The sequence below is a fragment of the Trichomycterus rosablanca genome, chromosome 1, assembly GCF_030014385.1.
Source record: "Trichomycterus rosablanca isolate fTriRos1 chromosome 1, fTriRos1.hap1, whole genome shotgun sequence".
NCBI classification, from domain to species: Eukaryota; Metazoa; Chordata; class Actinopteri; order Siluriformes; family Trichomycteridae; genus Trichomycterus; species Trichomycterus rosablanca.
In genome coordinates, this window is record NC_085988.1 from 40,578,639 (window position 1) to 40,598,315 (window position 19,677).

The 19,677-nt window shown below is 38.4% G+C and overlaps 1 protein-coding gene across 1 annotated transcript in view; it reads left to right on the forward strand.

Annotated features, from left to right (window-relative positions):
* Window positions 1-19,677, forward strand: part of LOC134321256 (A disintegrin and metalloproteinase with thrombospondin motifs 20-like) — a 155,588-nt gene that overhangs the window by 65,805 nt on the left and 70,106 nt on the right. Inside the window, exons 9-11 of the mRNA XM_063002890.1 lie at window positions 117-263; window positions 8,021-8,162; window positions 10,959-11,063. Of these exons, the coding sequence (XP_062858960.1) occupies window positions 117-263; window positions 8,021-8,162; window positions 10,959-11,063 (394 nt within the window). The remainder of the gene's footprint in view (window positions 1-116; window positions 264-8,020; window positions 8,163-10,958; window positions 11,064-19,677) is intronic.

Below are 19,677 nucleotides of genomic sequence, written 5' to 3' on the forward strand. Positions count from 1 at the left end.
CAAACAAAACCCATACATACACATCAAGAATACAAATATATAAACTAAATCTTTTTTGTTAGTCCTGATCTCTTTAGCATGTATTAATCCCTATATTGGCTATTTGTTTGTTTCAGATTTAACATGCCTCATGATGACAACCCAAAGTGCAGAGAAGCAGGAATAAAGCATCAGTATCACGTCATGGCCCCAACTCTAAATTACGACACCAGCCCCTGGTCCTGGTCCAAGTGCAGCCGGAAGTACATAACTGAGTTTCTCGAGTAAGTGCCGCCATTTTTAATACCTGACATTTTATGGAAAGTCAACAGATGTATTTTTATATGTATTTTTGTCTTTATGTTTGCTATCTAAGGTCCCACACACAGGGACCTGAATTCATTACTTATTTTACACTTGCCACTCAATGTAATTTCTGTCTGGATTGACCATGCCTGTGTTTTTATCATAATACGCACAGTTTTCCCAGAACATCTGATACTAATTGGATTAGTTTGTTTTGCAGTTAGCCGTTAGCCATGTGTTTTCTACCCCCTGCCCTTAGTAGCACATTAACTTTCCTTTTTATCTAAATCAGTGCTTCCCTAATAAATATCTATCTTGTCCAACCCTTATTTAAAAGGAACATGTTGCCTTGTGTTGGAAAAAGACATGTATGGACAGTTGCTGCTTGCAGTATTTAGACACGTACTGCACGTATCCACGGTAAACAGTCTTTAAATTGCAAAAAGATGGATTATTTGGAAGCCTGCCAACTGTTTGCTTGGTATGGGCTGTGTAACTGTATCTCTATTTATCTAAATCAGAGCTGAAGCTCCTGTAGCTAATAAGAAAGTCCCTTTTACTTCAAACAATAAATTGGTTTATTACACAAGTATTAAGGTTTGAAAAGTAAATATAACTGTATTGTTATCAAATTGAAACTGCTAATGCATAAAATACAAAAGCAATTTAAATAAAATAGGATTAAAATAAGATATATACAATTGTGAAATATAAACATTATTAACTGTCACCTGTGGTTTTGGTATAATCAATTGGTTACACAAGCCTAAAATGTTGTCACAAAATGTTAAGTCTATGTTTAAAGGTAAATCCTTACTGGAAAATGTATGCTATGCTAATGCTATTGCTGCTAACATCTGCTTAACATTTCACTGTTGTACAATAAACACACATTAATATGGTAAATTCTAAAGCATGTGAGTACTGTTACGTACATTGCAGAACAGTTAACAATGTAAAAGTAATCTTTTACACCAATAAGTTTACCTGTTTCTTTCATGCTATGCTAATACTAGCTTCAGGCCAGGTATTTGCCAGGGTCATCTAGATAAATTACGGTTTTATTATTATATATGGAAGTAGAGAGGTGTAAATATGTTTATACACCCTCTTCATAGTGGGTTCCATCCTGTTTTTGCATTGTGTTTAAAGACACATTATGCACATAAAAAAGAATCAATTGTTTCTCGATTCACTCAATTCAAGAATCAATCAATTCAATGAATATCTTGTTGCATCCACTCAACATCATCGCTCTCTGTCCCTTTACTATCCTTCTCTTTCTGTCAGTGTCTCCTCTGCTGTTTCTCAGTCCTTGCTCTGAAATGCTGGACAAACAGTCATTTAGTCGTCTGCATGCTTTGTCCTTCAGCAACGGTGTCCCAGGGCAACCATGCATTCAGGGTTTTCAAAGTGGAGCAGCAAGTAGTGGCCCCAGCTGAAGGGCTTCCCTGTAAGACGGGAAATGTCATTTAAAATTAGATTCCCGCTGCATGTGACCCTTTGATCTGCTCTCTGGCGCTAAACTTTTCTTCACAAAAGACTGCCTTGTTGATGAGAGCTTGAATGCAGAGGTGAAGGTTAGGGATGTAGGGTGGACTTGCCAACCTACCCAATATGCTGCCCTTTGTTTTTATTCACCACTTAAGCTGTCATGGTTCAGATGTTTTTCTGTGGAACTGCATTCAAAGATTACTGTGGTATCACAAAATGTCAGTTTTCCCACCTAGTACCTACCTACACTATAAACTACCAAAAGTTTGTGGACACCTGACTTGTTCACATTCTATTCCAAAACCTTACATGAAGTTGCCCCCTTTGCAACTAGCGCAGCCTTCACTCTTTTGGAAAGGCTTTTCACAATGTTTTAAAGAGGAAATGTGGGCATTTGTGCCCATTAAAGTAAAAGAGCATTAATAAGCAACTAACAATCTGATTTATCTCAAAGGTACTTACTGGGGTTGGGGTCAGGGCTCTGAACAGGCAACTTTTTCTCACCAAACTCATTAAACCAGGTATTTATGAACCTCGCTTTGAAAACACTGACACAGTCATCCTAAAAGTGACCTTTCCTGAACTACTAAGAGTAAAACTAAACTTTAATACTGAGCACTAGAAAAAGTAGCACCGTTCTTTCTCAGAAACACTGTAACAGTAACAAGATTTTTTTTCTTAAATATATGACCGTTGTATTTTGTTTTGGCTCTAACAATAGCCGTATGTTTCCACATTCTTTCCCAAATGCTCCAAATTGCTTGATGAAGGGTTTTCTTTTTCATATAAGACATTAAGTGGACCGTGGGTGATTTTTATTGACCTCTAAAATATTAAACTGAAAGCAGAATGTCAGCAATGGGAAGGCTGATAACGTTTTTCCATGCTGGGTGTTAAAAAATGATTTGCTTAACAATGGTGATATTTATAAACACCAAGTGCAGAGGAGGGTTTGGAGCCAGCATTAGTTTGCTTCTCGACTGGATGGAAGAATAAAAAGCAAAGCCCACTGCTTTTGCACTCAGCCAAGGCAACAATGCACATCATTGATCAGTGCAGCACTTCATGAGAACGAGTGTGCTTAAGAACGTCAGTGTTTTGACTGCCCATTTACCTTCAAGAGCTCTCCAGCTCTTAAAACTTTCCTGTCAGAAGATTAAAGAGTGAACACATGAAGGAACACACACACACTGCAAACAAAGACAAATGCACCCTCCATTCACACTCACATTCAAGGACACACCAACGTGTCTAAACACTTGAGAAGAACAGACCCCCCTACATCTTAGGTATGGAATTCATTCATCCTCACTGTTCTGCCTGAAAGTCTGAAAGGATGCATCTTTTATTTAAGTAATTTCCTGACAAACAGAATCAAACAAAGATGTATTGTTTGCCAAGAAAAGTCCTTTATTTCTACTAACATATATCCACTACATTAGTTACATAATTTTGGGCACTTGGCTCTTCCCTGCAGCCTTAATGAAACCTAGAGAATCATGCAGGCATGCAGACTCATCTATAGTAATTAACGGGTGGTCTGAAACCACTTTTTTATTTGCACACCATCTTCAGTGTCAGCTCAATTAGCTTCATTAGCGGGAACATTAATCTCTCGTAACAAAAGTAGATGACCTCCTTGTTCGAGCTTTTAAGGCAGGAGTTCTTAACCTTCTTTGACTGGTGAATTTTATGGTCTTAAAATTGTTAGGACCCCACAACGACCCCACTACCATATCCATCGCTATTTCAATTTATTGCAGTAAAGAAATGCATGTTTTACAGAATGTTAGCTAAGAACATATTTTAAACAGGGTAGTTGTAGCCTAGTGGTTAAGGTATTGGTCTAGTAATCAGAAGGTTGCTGGTTCAAGCCTCACCACTGCTAGGTTGCCACTGTTGGGCCCTTGAGCAAGGCCCTTAACCCTCAGTTGCTTTGATTGTATACCGTCACAACTGTAAGTCGCTTTGGATAAAAGCGTCTGCTAAATGCTGAAAATGTAAATGTAAACAATTAATTTACATACCCAGCCATAACACTGATATCTACAGTCATGTGAAAAAGTTAGGACACCCCATGAAAACCTTTGTCTTTTTGACCATATTTAAACATATGAGCATTTGAGCTTCATTCAGTATTGAGAGATGGAGCTTATATAATTAAACAAAAATTTTAAAAAATTACTTTTAAACACAAGTTGTAAAATGTAATGATCAAAAATGGAAATTTATTGTGAGCAAAATATTAGGACACCCCCACATTTATTACTACTTAAAATGTCTAAAATTAGAATCAGCATTTCAGCACAAGAACTTCATACCAACTGTAAAGCATGGAGGTGGAAATGTCATGGTTTGGGGCTGCTTTGCAGCAGCAGGGCCTGGCAATCTCTCCATTATAGAATCCTTGATGGATTCTTCACTCTATCAGAGGGTTCTTGAGGAAAATGTAAGACCATCTGTACAAAAACTGAAGCTGAAGCAGAGGTGGGCCATGCAACATGACAACGACCCAAAACATTCCAGTAAATCCACCAAGGAATGGCTCAAAAGAAAGAAATGGAGAGTTCTAGAATGGCCAAGTCAAATCCTGGATCTTAATCGTATTGAGATGCTGTGGGGTGATTTGAAACGGGCTGTGTATGGAAGAAACCCCTCAAACCTCACACAGCTGAAGAAATTCTGAATGGAGGAGTGGGAAAAACTTTCTCCCAGTCAATATCAGAGACTGGTAGATGGTTATAGGAAATGTCTAATTGAGGTTATTTCAGCCAAAGGGGGAAATACCAGCTATTAGGGCATAGGGTGTCCTAACTTTTTCCTCACAAAAAATTTCCATTTTTGTTCATTACATTTTACAACTTGTGTTTAAAAGTATTTTTTTTCAGTTTTATTTGTTTAGTTATATAAGCTCCATCTCTCAGTACTGTTCAAATAAAGCTCAAATGTTCATATGTTTAAATATGTTCAAAAAGACAAAGGTTCTCATGAGGTGTCCTAACTTTTTCACATGACTGTATCTAACATTACATTTTAAACAGAAAAAGCAGCTCCTCTGATTCTTAATACTGTGTGGTTTGTGGTTATGGGTTACTGTACCACAGGCACTCACTAAATCTTGGCTCTAGATTTACTACTTTTCGACAGTTTCTATTATTAATAGTGCACTAAAGAAGTTGCAGTGAATGTTACAATTTTGCTCTGACAGATAAATCATCCATGTCATCTAACACAGTACACTTGGGCCACGTTCAACTTGGCCTCTCTTTATGAAAACTGAAGGGGTAATTGCAAGTCACATTTTTAAAATTAGCTGACTAAATGTAAGAATCATAATCATCATTATTTCCAGATGTGAGCTTTGTATCTGTGCCAGAAAACCTTGTACTGCTTCCATTTTAGATAGATTAATTTCATCGTACTGTAATATACCCTAATGCAGAAAACAAACAGTTTAACTGACCCATTGTCTTTACATACCCTACACATCCCTTAATCTATAGACACTTGGGATACTTCTAGATTTGGCTTTTTCATAATGTGCATGAATTTAATCATAAAGCTGTGCACTGACTATAGACAGATATTGGCATTAGAATGGGTTGTTCAAATCTGTGCCCTGCTATAGCTACCCCCGTCTCTTAACTCTAAGTGCTGTTATTGTGTAGTAAAAACGTCTGAAAGCAGCATCAGCATAAAAACTGTTTGTCTTGGATTCCTGGATTGGGTTTATATTGTTCAGCAGTCATTTGCAAGCCTAAGATTATTTTTGACAATATAATGCATACCACAACTCTGAACTCTTGTAAATGTTCTTCGGAGTGATGAATGTATTATCTGGCAGTATTATGGATTAATCTAGGAGTTCAACAATGGGCTACCATACTCACATGGGCCAATGCTGCTTGTATATGGTTTGAACTACTCCCATTAGTCTCTGTATGCTTCTAAAATTATAACCTAGAGAACCCATGATGTGTTAATGGTAGCTCACTGGTAGAGGGTCTGGGCACTCCGTCTTAGAGTTTACCCTCCTGGCTCCAGGGGTGCTGAATAATGTCTGGCCTTGCACTCTGACCCTCGCTTTCAAACAATCTGGGATACAAGAACAATAGAATTTCATTGTATGGTACACATGCACAAGTAGAAAAACATGACTGGACTAAGACTGGCTTCAACTACAGAGAATACTTCAGGGAGGATTTGAAACATCAGTTATAAGCCAAGTGTTAGCACTGAACATGAGGGCTAATTAGAAACGAATCCTTACAGTTATTTTAAGAGTAGGGAGGCTGTTATATCAGAAGACAGGAGACATTGTCTATTTAATGTCTATTGCACAATGTTAAAGATATCTCTATCACTAGAGACTCTCTGTAAAGCAGATACGCACTCCCTAGTCACAACTCTTCATGTGCTCACCTCTTAATCCTGAATAGAAGAATTCCCTAAAGTGCTCAGCACACTGCTTCTAACCACTCTTTTCTCTGACTGAAAACAAAGAGTGCCTCTAAGCTGCAGCCCAATGTCAGAGGATAAGCTGAGGTAATTAGAAGGCTCGGGGGATCAGCTGGGCTCGATGAAACAGGTGTTTAGTCCTCTCGCAGCGGACAAATTGCATGAGCAGCGTCAAAATGTCTCATAATTACACATCAAGGTGCTATTGTGGTTCTTCGTTTCCTTTTTCTCACTTGGCAAAAGTACACAGAGACGGCAGGAACAGAGATCAGACTTTTGTCGGTGAAGTTCACTGTATTTTACTGAATGACTCTAGAAGACACTGTACTGAAAGACCTATTCAGGGTGCAAAACTCACAACCGAATGCAGTGCATTGTTAAACATGTTTTAAACAGCTGTTCTTTTGTGATTCTTCTGTGTAATTCAGAGGTTAGGTGTGGTGGACAGACTGTATTTTACCTAGGATGGTTAGTCTACAGGATTAATGTTATAAAACTGCATTTTGGCAAGCATACAAATGTTTCTAAATCCCTGAATTTTATGCTTTGTATAGAGCAACATGGTTGAATGTGATTTACATCTCCTTGAAACGCTGCCTATGTGCCTTTTGTGGCATGAACAGTAACAAAACAGACCACCCATGGATACCCTGATTTATTACACATAATGATTGTTGTGATTATCTTTTATGAAATGAATAAACAATCAACTGTAGTGAAAAAAACTTAAATCCAAAGCCCTAATATAAGAGAAAGTCTTATTAATAAAGGTTCCGCTCAATAATAATAATAATAAAAAACTGTGTTTAGTATATAGACAGGTGTCAAATTAAAGAAAAAGCAACATGAAGTGTCTAAGTATGATGTTGAGTGAACGTTAACTATTAAAATAGCATTAGTGTTATCTGAAATTGATGCCTAAAGTTTTCGGAATTGTACTGGATAGAAAAAAGGGTGACATGGTGGCTCGGCGGGTAGCACTGTCACCTCACAGCAAGAAGGTCCTGGGTTCAATCCCTAAACTTGTGAACTGAAAACTCCAGTTGGAGTTTTAATAATGGTAGTGGAGAGTGCAGTCAAACATGCACTTGACTAATATTTAATGTACAACACTTAACACTTAACACTCATCAAACAGCTGTCGCTCTTTATAATCTTTTTAAAAAACAAATCACTTTAAGAGTCAGGCCTGTAAAGGGGTGGGTTGCTGCTAACCAGCAAGAATGAAAAATAAACCGGGCAGAACAAATAAAAAATCCACAGACAAAAAGAGGCAATTGCTAATTAATAAAGTGGGCAAAATGACAAAGTAACAAGTAAAAGACACATAAACATGCACAGCCAGTAACAGAGAAAGTGGTAGAACAGGGATAGCACAGAACTGGGAAGTGGGTGTCACAATATAACAAGCTCCTAGGCCATCTGCGACAACCCGCAAACTTCTACAATGCCAGAGTTTCCTGTAGATAAACAGAAGTATGCTGGCATCTCATTCCAAACAATTGACCTGACCAAGCTGGCATCACAATTTTTTACAAAGAAAAAAAAAGCTAATCTGTGAAAGAGAAACTGTAATGCAGTTAACTCTCGGTGAGGTACAGGTGGCTGTCAATAACAAGTAACAATACAGCTAGGCCCATTCAGTATCTTTATGCATTCCACAGATCAAGAGAATGTTAGTATGATGTTAAATTCCTAATTGTACCATGTAGTACACCTGTGTGGAACTATCTTTATTCATCACGTTATATAAATTAATGTTTTCATATGTGTGGTTTTCTAGTACCGGTTATGGGGAGTGTCTGTTGGACGAACCAGTTGTCAGATCCTACGTTCTTCCTGTCAAGCTTCCAGGTCAACTCTACAATGCTAATCGGCAATGTGAGCTGATGTTCGGACCAGGCTCCCAAGTCTGCCCATTTATGGTAAGGGAATATATTTGAACATGATTAGTTTACCTGTCTTTTTGCCTCAAATTGTTGTTACTGGCTGTGAATTTGATAAAAAATATTTAAAAAATGTAAAAAATAAAAAGTGCTTTTGTATATTATGTTCACCAACCTGTTATTTCTTAAATAAAATGATAATGTTAAATCTATTAGAGAACTTTAAGCATAATGAAGGTAGCTAATTAAGTTCATTATCACAGCAGTATGTCTTACCATTTGAAATTGCCAGTCCATCAGAGAGACACTTGTAAACCTGGGGAACTAAAGACAATTAGAGAACAGGAATGGGCCAAAAGTGAACCTCAACACAGCACAAAACTAATTGTTTTCATATTGTAGATGTCTTACAATTTTTTTTTATTTGCTATCAAACAGCTTTGCAACCAGCTACTAATGTTTTAACACTGATCAGTGTTTTTTATTGTTTTTTTTCCTGATAATTGAATTTTTATTTAAAATAAATACGTCTGTTAATAAATATTATGCTGCAGTCTTACATTTTATTTATTTATTTTTTATTTTAAATTTTTTTTCCTCCCAATTTAGCACACTCAATTTGTCTCCCGCTGCTGAGGGATACTTGATTGCATCAAAGGAGAGCGCGTCTCTGTACACGCCTTTTCCGACACGTGCACAGCCCTCCTCTTCTCGCCCATGCATTTTGCACAGACGTCTCTTCCGCCAATCAGGGTTCTTACACAGCGTATGAAGATCCCACCCCACACATAGTCCGGCCCCCACCCTGCAGATACGGTGGCCAATTAGTATCTGCTGCAGGCACAGCTAATTGTGCCCGCCAGATGGCGCCCAGCCGACCGGTGGCAACGCCAAGTTTCGAACCGAGGAGTTCATAATCTACGCATTGGTGTGCTAGCAGAATATTCCGCTGCTCCACCTGGGCGCATTACATTTTATTTTTAAGCTTGTGCCATGATCATAAAAACAGAGCTTATTAACCCATTTAGACAGCTTATATTGGTTCTGCTGTCAGAAAGGGTGCCACACAGTCTTTGGTTCCTGTCTATAAGGATTTTTGCTTGCTTTGTTGTGTTTGTGTGTTCTTTAGTTACCTTGCTTCCTTCCAAGAAAAATTCAGATGGTAAATTGGCCACTTAAAATGCCTTCTTATTTATGAGCATGCATGTAAACACAGTACAAACACAGTGTATAACTGCCAAGACAGTGTTTCCAGGTTGTCACAGATCCATCATGACCCTGACTAAGATGAAGCAGTTCACAACATAATAAATGATCAGTAATTAATTCTTGGTAGGACATTAAATAAGGAATGGTAGGAATATTGGTAGGAATGGTTCTTGATTTTCAGTAAAGTGGCCTCTCCAGTGAGCAGAACTTGAGCTGATTTCCAAATAAACTAACCGCCACATGGGTCTCATATAAGTCTTTATAGATTCATTTATTACATTATTGGCTTTTTCCAGAGTTGTTTGATAGAGAGGATCCTTAATCTGTAGTGCTAAAGCAGTCTTTGATGTTGCCACTAAGAGGTCAGAACATTAATCATCGAGACTGAGACTGACAGGCCCCGCAATCACTACACTGTCATGGATTCATTTGAAGAATTATTTATTTGACTTGTAAATGATTTATGTCTTTAGGAAACCTCTTAACCATGTGTTTGCGTTTTGTAGAGACCATATTGCGTCAATTTCCAATTACTTGAACAGGTTGTAAAAATGCACAGTCCAATCGAAGGTAATTTAACTGATCTAAAAGACTGTGTTATATGAATATTAATATCTGTTACACAGACTTGAGCAACTACACTGAGATCATTGCTTATATAAAGGAATCCTCCAGTGTTTTTTTTCGACATATATAGACATATTTATCTGTCCATATATAGACATGAATATTATAAACCTCAAATACTACTATTAAAACTTATAGCTTATAGATACACTGATCAGCCTTAACATTAAAACCACCTCCTGGTTTTTACACTCACTGTCCATTTTATCATCTCCACTTACCATATAGGAGCACTTTGTAGTTCTACAATTACTGACTGTGGTCCATCTGTTTCTCTGCATGCTTTGTTAGCTCTTTTCATGCTGTTCTTCAATGGTCAGGACTCTCCCAGGACCACTACAGAGCAGGTATTATTTAGGTGGTGGATGATTCTCAGCACTGCAGTGACACTGACATGGTGGTGATGTGTTAGTGTGTGTTGTGCTGGTATGAGTGGATCAGACACAGCAGCGCTGATGGAGTTTTTAAACACCTCACTGTCACTGCTGGACTGAGAATAGTCCACCAACCGGAAATATCCAGCCAACAGCGCCCCGTGGGCAGCGTCCTGTGACCACTGATGAAGGTCTAGAAGATGACCAACTCAAACAGCAGCAATAGATGAGTGACAGTGAGTGGACACGGTATTTAAAAACTCCAGCAGCGCTGCTGTGTTCGATCCACTCATACCAGCACAACACACACTAACACACCACCACCATATCATTGTCACTGCAGTGCTGAGAATGATCCACCACCTAAATAATACCTACGCTGTGGTTAAAGCAGGTTAAAAAGGTATGTAGAGAAATAGAGGGACTACAGTCAGTAATTGTAGAACTACAAAGTGCTTCTATATGGTAAGTGGAGCTGATAAAATGGACAGTGAGTGTAGAAACAAGGAGGTGGTTTTAATGTAATGGCTGATCGGTGTAAATGTGTTAATGAATTAGGTTAAGTCTACTTTAGGTGTAAGTGTTAATTCTTTCTTTTTTTGTTACTTTTTATGACAAATTGTAGAGACAGTGCAAGAGGCTCTGGTGCACCAGCTCAGAGGGGGACCATAAAGGCTGCCGCACACAGCACATGCCCCTGGCTGATGGAACTGAATGTGGACATGGAATGGTAAGACACTTTATTGAACAGTGAGTTATCTTTCATTTTTGTCCTACAGCCACTGGTGTGCCTCCTGGAAATGTTTGCAACGTAGCCCTAATTCACCTCTTAAGTTTAAGTTTTAAGTTGAATTAAATTCTTGTATGGTTTTGATGGGGTTTTGGAGTTGTTTTACATGCATTGTGAATAAACTATGTGTAACCAGAACACCCAAAGGTCACAGTCAAATGCTGGGGAGGTTTGTGTGGTCTTCTGCCATGTGACTGTTGTTGCAAATAAATGTTTTGGCTTAAAGTTAAATGTGTACTGTATGGGAATACTTTTTTACCCTAGTGGTCTCTTGTGTATATAATCTGGCTCTGTGTTTCAGTCTGTTGTTCTAACACTTCTGTTTCATCATTAAATATTGACCAGTGCACTTTGAACCAAACTAGCCTGAGCTACTTGTTGAGTTGTTGGAAAGGTGGCGTCGTATGACAGTGCCACATGTCTCCAAGCTCTTCTTTGATTCCTTTATTTGTCATATATACATATACAGACGTACAGTATAACAAAATTCTTTCTTCGCATATCCCAGCTTGTTTGGAAGCTGGGGTTAGAGCGCAGGGTCAGCCATTGTACGTCACCCTGAAGCAGAGAGGGTTAAGCCTTGCTCAAGAGCCCAACAGTGGGTGCATGGCAGAGCTGGGATTCGAACTCTCAACCTTTCAGTTGATAGCCCAAATCTCTACCCACTAGGCTACCACTGCCCCACCCTTGTCCTACCTGTAGTTAGCCAGTATGCTGTATAAAATGCACTATCTTAGAATTGGTGTGGAAAATTGCTGAATCCAATACAAGGGGTGCCTAGATAAGTTTATATTAATACAAATAAAGTGATAAAACACTTTTTTTTACAGGTAACATGGTACAGCATAGGTACTTTCTGCATTACATAGTCACTCTGTGGTAAAATAGGTTTTCTATCTTGTAGGCCTTGTTATATTAGAAGTCTACACACACACACACACACACACACACACACAGTGAGGCTTGTTTTCTACACCTCTGGGATGTAATGCTAATTAGTCACATTTAGCCGCATTGAGTGGCACTGGGAGCAAAGACGGGGGAGGTTTTTTGAAGAGGAGAAAGACGTTGAAGCCTTTGAAACGGGATGCCATGCAGGTCTCACAGTGAAGTTACCTACTTCTGAGCCCATGACCCTCAAACGTCTTTAAAATAGGGGTAAATGGGTCATCAGTCAGGGAGCTCCAGGTTTAGAATAACTTAAAAAAGACCCACATCTCTAATCCAGGCTCAGGAGGAATAGAGTTAGTAAACTGAGGGTCCCTGTTCTCTCCTTTTCCCCTAAAGCTGGAAAACTTCACAAAGTTTCAAAACAACGGGTGAGTTTGTGTTTCAAGTAATAAAAGCTTCTCATTACTTTTTGTCCTTTTTTATACCATGTGCTGGCAGAGGAAAATTCTGGAATTACTACACTTCAGGGCAGATAAGTTAACCAGAATTGATTGTGTCTTAATCCAACTAAAACAACCGTCATGGGATTTTCATGTACTTAAAAACCCTTTTCTTGTTCTCATTAACTGCTGGACTGTCCTGGAGTGCAGAGGAGCATGTGGAGACAGACTATTTGTTAGTAGCATGTGCTTTGTTGCTATGAGGGCCATGTTGGGGTTGATTAAAACCAGAGGAGCATGAAGTACATTTTAGTGTTTAACGTGACATTAGTGCACATTGTTTTAGTTGACTTTAAGTTGCCAATATCAAATCTTTAACACAGACAGTTTAAACAGAAATCAGTGGGGGTACAGAGCAAAAGCCTTACTTTAATATATCCTTTAAATCATGCCATGTTTGAATGAATCACCAGGGATGTGTCTGTGGGTGGGCATTGCCCACCAGGGATGTGTCTATGGGTGGGCAAGTTTCTGTCATGGTCTTCTCAGTCCCCTTATCTACATTCCAATTAAATACCTCTGGGGTGATCTGGGGGGGACGGGTGGACAAGTGGAGTGCACAAGAGAGACCCTGGACAATTTTGAGAGATGGAAAACCCAATTAATTTATGTAGATTTTTACCCTTACAGAGATACTTAAAGTTCTGTGATGTTAAGTGCTGTTGGTTGGAAAAACACAGGACCACAAAGGGTCTTCTTTTCTTTTGTTTTTACCCATCATGGCACCTGCACCTTTGTTTGTGGTGCTGTGGGCTGAAGTGTCATCTCTACACAGAGTACTTTGAAGTGGAACAAGTTGAAAGCACAGGGGCTCTCAGTCCCAGCTCACCTGTCTCTTTAGAGTTCTTTAATGTGGGGAAGAACTCAGGGAGGCCCCTTAAAAATCTGCCTTCTATTCTGTCTGTTTCCAGACCCTCCTCAAACATGGCTAAAGTCACTGAAATTACTCGAATGTCTAATTTAAACATAACCAATCACACCTCACTCTATACCTGAGAGTCAATTTGGCACAAAATATCCACAGTCCTCAGCGAAGAAAGTGGATAGATGAAGTTTTGCAGTCACATAATCTACTTTGTCAAGAGTTGGCTTACTTGTTTATGAATGCAGTTCATTATTTAAGATTTGATTAGTTGCCAGCTATGGTTAATCTGTATTAACTATAGTTTATTCATTAGCTTCCTTACACTCTTTATGTAGAAAAGCTTATGTAGGTTTGACAGCAGCAGACAAACTAAAGGCCTCAGCTCCACTTCTGTACATTTTAATAAACGATAGGGCAGATTGGTTGTAGTGTTTATAGACAAGAGGTGGAATCCCTATGTTCATGCAAAGCTTACTAAACCAGGAAAGAGACAAAGTGCCAGGGTCATGCCACTGCATTATTCACCTCATTACCCAGCCAGTCACTGAGGGAAAAGAAGAAAGGGAGTATTAACTAAGAAGCTGAATCAATTAACTGTTTGGAGTTTTATGATAGAAATGCTCTATCATATATCTCCAAAAGTCTTGTGAAGAAATGGGAAGGACAACGATCTCTGGAACACTCGATGAATCAGTCCTTTATGGTAGAATGGCAAGACAGCAGCCACTGTTAGGTTAAAGGCATATGGCAGCCTACTTGTGTTCTGACTTCGCCAACATGAGGAAAACGATTCTGTGGTTGTATAAGAAGACAATTTTCACAAGTTTCACAAAACTGACACTGAACATCACTCGGCTAATACCTTCCTTATGGGCAAATATGATAGTGGCAGCATCATGTCATGGGGTGCTTCTCAAAGCAGTCACAGGGAGACTGGTAAGAATTAAGGGAATGATGCTAAATACAGGAACATCCTTGGAGAAAACCTCCTTCAGAGAAAATTTCAGACTGGGACGACCCTTTACTTTATAACACAGCAATGACCCTAAGCATACAGCCAAATTAAGACTGCCGTTGCTCTGAGGCAAGTCTCTGAATGTCCTTGAGTGGCTCAGGCAAAGCCCAGGCTTAAACCTCATTGAACCTGAATGATTTACAGACACTTACCATTTAATGTAATGAATCTTGGAAGGATACAAGATGCCTTGCAGCTGTGATTGCTGCCAAAGAAGCTTTTACAGAGTATTAAATAAAAGTGTTTTAGATTTTGAATTTATTTCATTCATTTTCATTAACTGCTTTAACCTGGACAACATTGTGGCAGTTCTGGCTCCAGCAGGAAACACTGGAAATAATGAAGGAAAACCCTGGACATGGTGCAAATCCATTGCATTGATCTGGCTACCCCCTTCTTATTGTATTTGCAATTGCATTTAGGATCTTGACAAGATATTTAATGTTAGGACAGCTCAAATGAGTACATTATACAGTATTAAAGATTAAACTCAGGTAAAGCCTTGTAAGAGTCTGTTGGAATAGAATTTGCTGCCGCTGGCTTGCTGACTTGGCCCTCGTATCTGGCAGCTCTCAGTGAGTCCTTTCTGGCTTTACACACTGATGTGTGAACTGATATCACCTTTCTCTCTAACCTCCCTGCGCTTTCACCAAGACACCCAAAAGGATTTAGCAGGTGATTTGTTGATTTAGCTGCCATGGCTGCATACATGCCAAGTAATCTAGTGTAGAGGACTTGGGTATTCTGTAAGGTTGCTGACTGGATTGTGGGTTTGCACAAGTTAGCACTGATAGCGATAATGCTATACAAGGTACATTCTTATTTCATGTTTTTCTTTTTTAATTTACAGATCTTGTTCAATTGTTATTCTTGTGCTTCTAAGATCAGTGAATTTGCTTTATCACAGGACAAAAGTGAAATTTGCTATCTAAACAGTTCCAGTCACATACCTCCAGAAAAAAATGGTAGCCTGACATTTAAGCTTAAGTGTGATCTCAAGCTTTTTGTATCTAGTGTTCAAATTATTAGATAAGAATACCCCCAAAATCGCCAGCTAAATTAATCACTAAGAATTAGGCAAATTCAGATTCGTATCTTAAAATTTGACTTGTTTCTATCCATGACTATTGTAAGGTAGTATCTGCTAACTTATACTACAGAGTCAGAAACTACAATTCTGCTAATATCTAATAATACCATTGGTACCGTAATTACATTAACTGTAGAGGAAGGTGAATTATGAAACACTAAAGTTAAGTAACATAAAAGTGTTATACATTAAATTCAGTTCCACTTGTAGAACCGATGATCTGTTGTATGTTATGAGTTATTAAAAGCTATTTGTTATCGTTGGAAAAAACATGACTTTTACAAAGCTTGTGTTCTAGTTTCCATCTGTGTTGTGGGTGGACTCCTCAGTTTTTTGTGAATGAGGTAACTCTGTTAATGTACCTGCTGCTGTGCAGGCTTGTGTTGAAGCTTATAGACTGTCATTAGCAGCTAAAATGACTGCTTTGGATACATCAGCTGTTCCATTCACCTACACTACACATCATACACACACACACACAAACACAGAAATGGTGTAATGGTTATTTTTGCACGTTTGCAGACTTTAAAAACTTGACATAGTAGCACTGTAGATTTTTAGAGTAAATTCCATGAGGCGCTTGGGTGGCCGAGGCCCCGAAACTGATAGGCGTCCTGTTTGGGGTGTGCTATTGCGTTGCACCCAATGATTCCAGAGTTAAATCATGCAATATGGCTTTCATAGTCACAAGATCTCAAATCTCTCAAGAACACCTATGAAGGACTTTGGAGTAATGGGCATTACGTTCTACCATCAGTTAATGTAATACAATTACATTTAAATTTAAACTGAGAAAATGTCCTCCACACTCAAATGTTCCTCCACCATCATGTGTGTCATGGCTCAACCAGCAAGATGGAACTTATAAGCCGTCCGCTGATGTCCAGTGTGCGTATGTTCTGAAATATTTGACACTAAAGTCAAAAGTATGTGGACACCAGTACCATGAGCTTGTCAGGACTCGAAGTTTATTGAGGCTTTACTTAAACTGCTAACATAAAACAGGAAGGATGTTCTGAAAAAATTGGGACATGCAAATAAAAACAAAAACAAAAGGCAGTGGTTTGTAGCATGAATGTGTTGCCTTATCCACTATTCATAGATTTTTTTTAAGTGTAAAGTTCCAAATCTGATGGCTGGAACACACAAAAATTTGGGACGAGGCGAAATAAGCAAATTAATAATTAAATGCCCTCAGAATTGCTCAAGTCTACAGCTGATTACAAAATGTATTAATCTTGTTCATTTTTACCAGTCACATGTGGCCGAATCTTAACCATCGATTAGATCTGCAGTACAGTCTCTTAAATATCTTTTATGCTAAGACACAAAAAAAACACTTTGGGTGGCCCAACAATGTAATAAAACACAAATGTTTTTGTCATCTGTCTGTATAATTAAATGCTTTATGAAAACTAACATTTATACATTTTTAGGCATATGACAATTTACGAGCGCTTACACAATTATTCCACATGAATACTAAATAAATACATTCATACATGTTCTGCACCATGAGAATCAATAGGAATAACTAGTGATGTCCAGTCTTGTATACCACAGGTTTCTTCTTCTTTCATTCATTTAATTTATTTATTCATTATTTTTGTGTGTACATTTTTGTTAGCCTGTGCAATTTGATCCCTGGTGTGGCTGTGCTGCACTCCAACCCCGACCTGTGAGAAAGCCAACATGAAAGCCAACATGATGTCTTATGAAAATGGCTGTGTTAAAATGAAAGAGCGCAAGGTTTTCAAATCATTCAGCTTGTCCTGTCATTCCAGTGCTGTTTTTCTGGTAAAATGACGTGCTGTGAAAACAGCAATTACAGGGTGCCTCTAACCACAGAGCAGCTTCGCAGAGCAGATGCTAGAATTAAAACCTTTTTCACAATTGCTTGGAGTTTTTCTCAAGCTCGTTACTGTGGGCCTTAAGAAGACCTATTATGTCTGACTCTTTTTAATAGTGGTAAATGGCATCTAATGCCATTCATAATCTTTTTTCCTAAAATACCTTTTGCCAGCTTTTCAGCTAGACTGATTGCTAACCTAATTATTTACATGTCATTATTTACATCATATACATTATATTAGATACTTTGGTTGCGTCTGAAATCGCATACTTCCATACTTCCAACAGTACGCGAGAGCGGGTAGCTTGTCCGAATATGTAGTATTCATGAAACAGTATGCGAAACGTACCTGGATGACCATTTTTGAGTATGCAAACAATGCACACTTACGGTCCAATAATGTATCCCATAAACTGGAGCTGCAAAGGCAAAATTTGTAGCGAATAAGAAATATAAGAGTAAGACAAACATTAAAAATGTAATGATTAAGTACAACCCTAAATAACGTTATGAGTAGCTTTGTGGAGAACGACAAAATTAATTTTGTCTGATTTTAAAATTATTATAATTGTGGCGATGTGACTTCATGCATCTCCTGACGTTGGTAAGATGGCGGACGTAGTACGTCTGAGGTTGCGTGCATACTGCACACCTGCATACTGAAAGAACTTACTGCTTTACCGGGCCGAGCAGTACGCACCGACTCGAATTTAGTACATACTGTTTAAGTATGCGATTTCAGACGTAACCTTTAAGTAACCTACAGATAATTAAAAAATACAGTACTGGATATGCATAGGTTATATGCAAATACAAGTGAAACACCTTTACATGTGCTTGTGTCTTTCATTGGTCACTTTGTTTCTATTAATTTGGTCATTTATTTATTCATTATCTTCTTTTTATTAGTATTGATTCAAAATTTGCAAGGGGGTTTTATTTCCTTTCTTGCAGGTATGTAGGGATCCAGCTCTGTTACAGCAAATGCTTACATTTACATGTTTTTAATTGAAGACAACATTTTTTGACAACATTTTATATTGCCCAATCCTAGTTTGTTTTGTGTGCATTTGTGACTCTGTGTGTCTGTGGGTGTCTATTTGTGTGTGTCTGTGTGTGTGTCTAATTTGGAACATGTGCCAGCAACAGCTGGGTTGGTTTGTCTCACAGCGCTTTGTCAATGACGGTTCAAACCTGATGGTTTTGTCAGTACATAGCAACCTGCAGAGCATCTTTGTACTCTCTTTTTAATTCACATTCTCTGTCTCTTTATTTAGCTTCTGTGGCTCTGTGTAAGCACTTTTCAGGAGCACACTAATTGGAAACTTTGTGATGGTCCAAGATTCTTCTATGGCCAAAGCAGCCCGTATACATCATCCTATTTCTTTTCATTATTCACACCTCTTCTCTTATTCTCGTAAACTCTTTTCAAGCCTTTTTTCCTTCGTGCCCCACCTTTTTCGGCTAAATAAAAGTGTTGTATACATGAACTCGATTGGTAGAGAAGAGAACGTCTTAAAGGTTTAGATTGGATTCAGACTTTGGGCTATGTGGCCAACTACTCGTCTTTCAGTTTGACAGCTCTCAGCACTCACAAGAGGCTCACTGGTGGTCCAGGGCTACCCTCCTACCCACTATACACACTTGTACACAATGAGGGCTTAGAGGGCTTGCAATAAGAGAACTGCTTTACATGGGAAAGAGTCAGGGAGTAAATAACAGGTATTGTTTTGTGACCAGAGCCAAATTCTTTATGGGAAGCAGATTTGAAATATGAACATACATGGTAACAGTGGTTTGGTTGAGTTACCACCTTACTGTGTATAAAATAAATTCAGTACTTTGCTGTGTTCTGAAATTCAGTTAAGCATATTGACATGTACAAAAGTGTTTGGTAACTGCACATCAATCAATGTTGACTCTTTTTTTACGTGCGTTTGGAGTTTGTGTCTGTCCATAATGCCTTTACATCTAGTGAAGCTATATTATATGAACCCTGCACCCCATGGTGGTAGTGTTTCCACTTCTACATTTTTTATACTGAGAAGCCATCAGAGTCATAATGATTGCACATACCTAACATACATAAACAGTGTATATACCACGTTTGATGTTTTATTCACACATTAAAGACTGTGTTTCTGTTTTTCAGTGATTCATCACATGCAGGTATAAACATATAAAACAGATGAGTAATCTGATTACTGGTGTAAAATTTATATGGCTTTCACACAATCCAAAAATCCACTTGTGTATACTGCAAATAATATCCACATGGACATAATTGTTACCAAAAGTATGTAAACTAAAAAAAAACACACTCATGTCCACATGTTGAGGT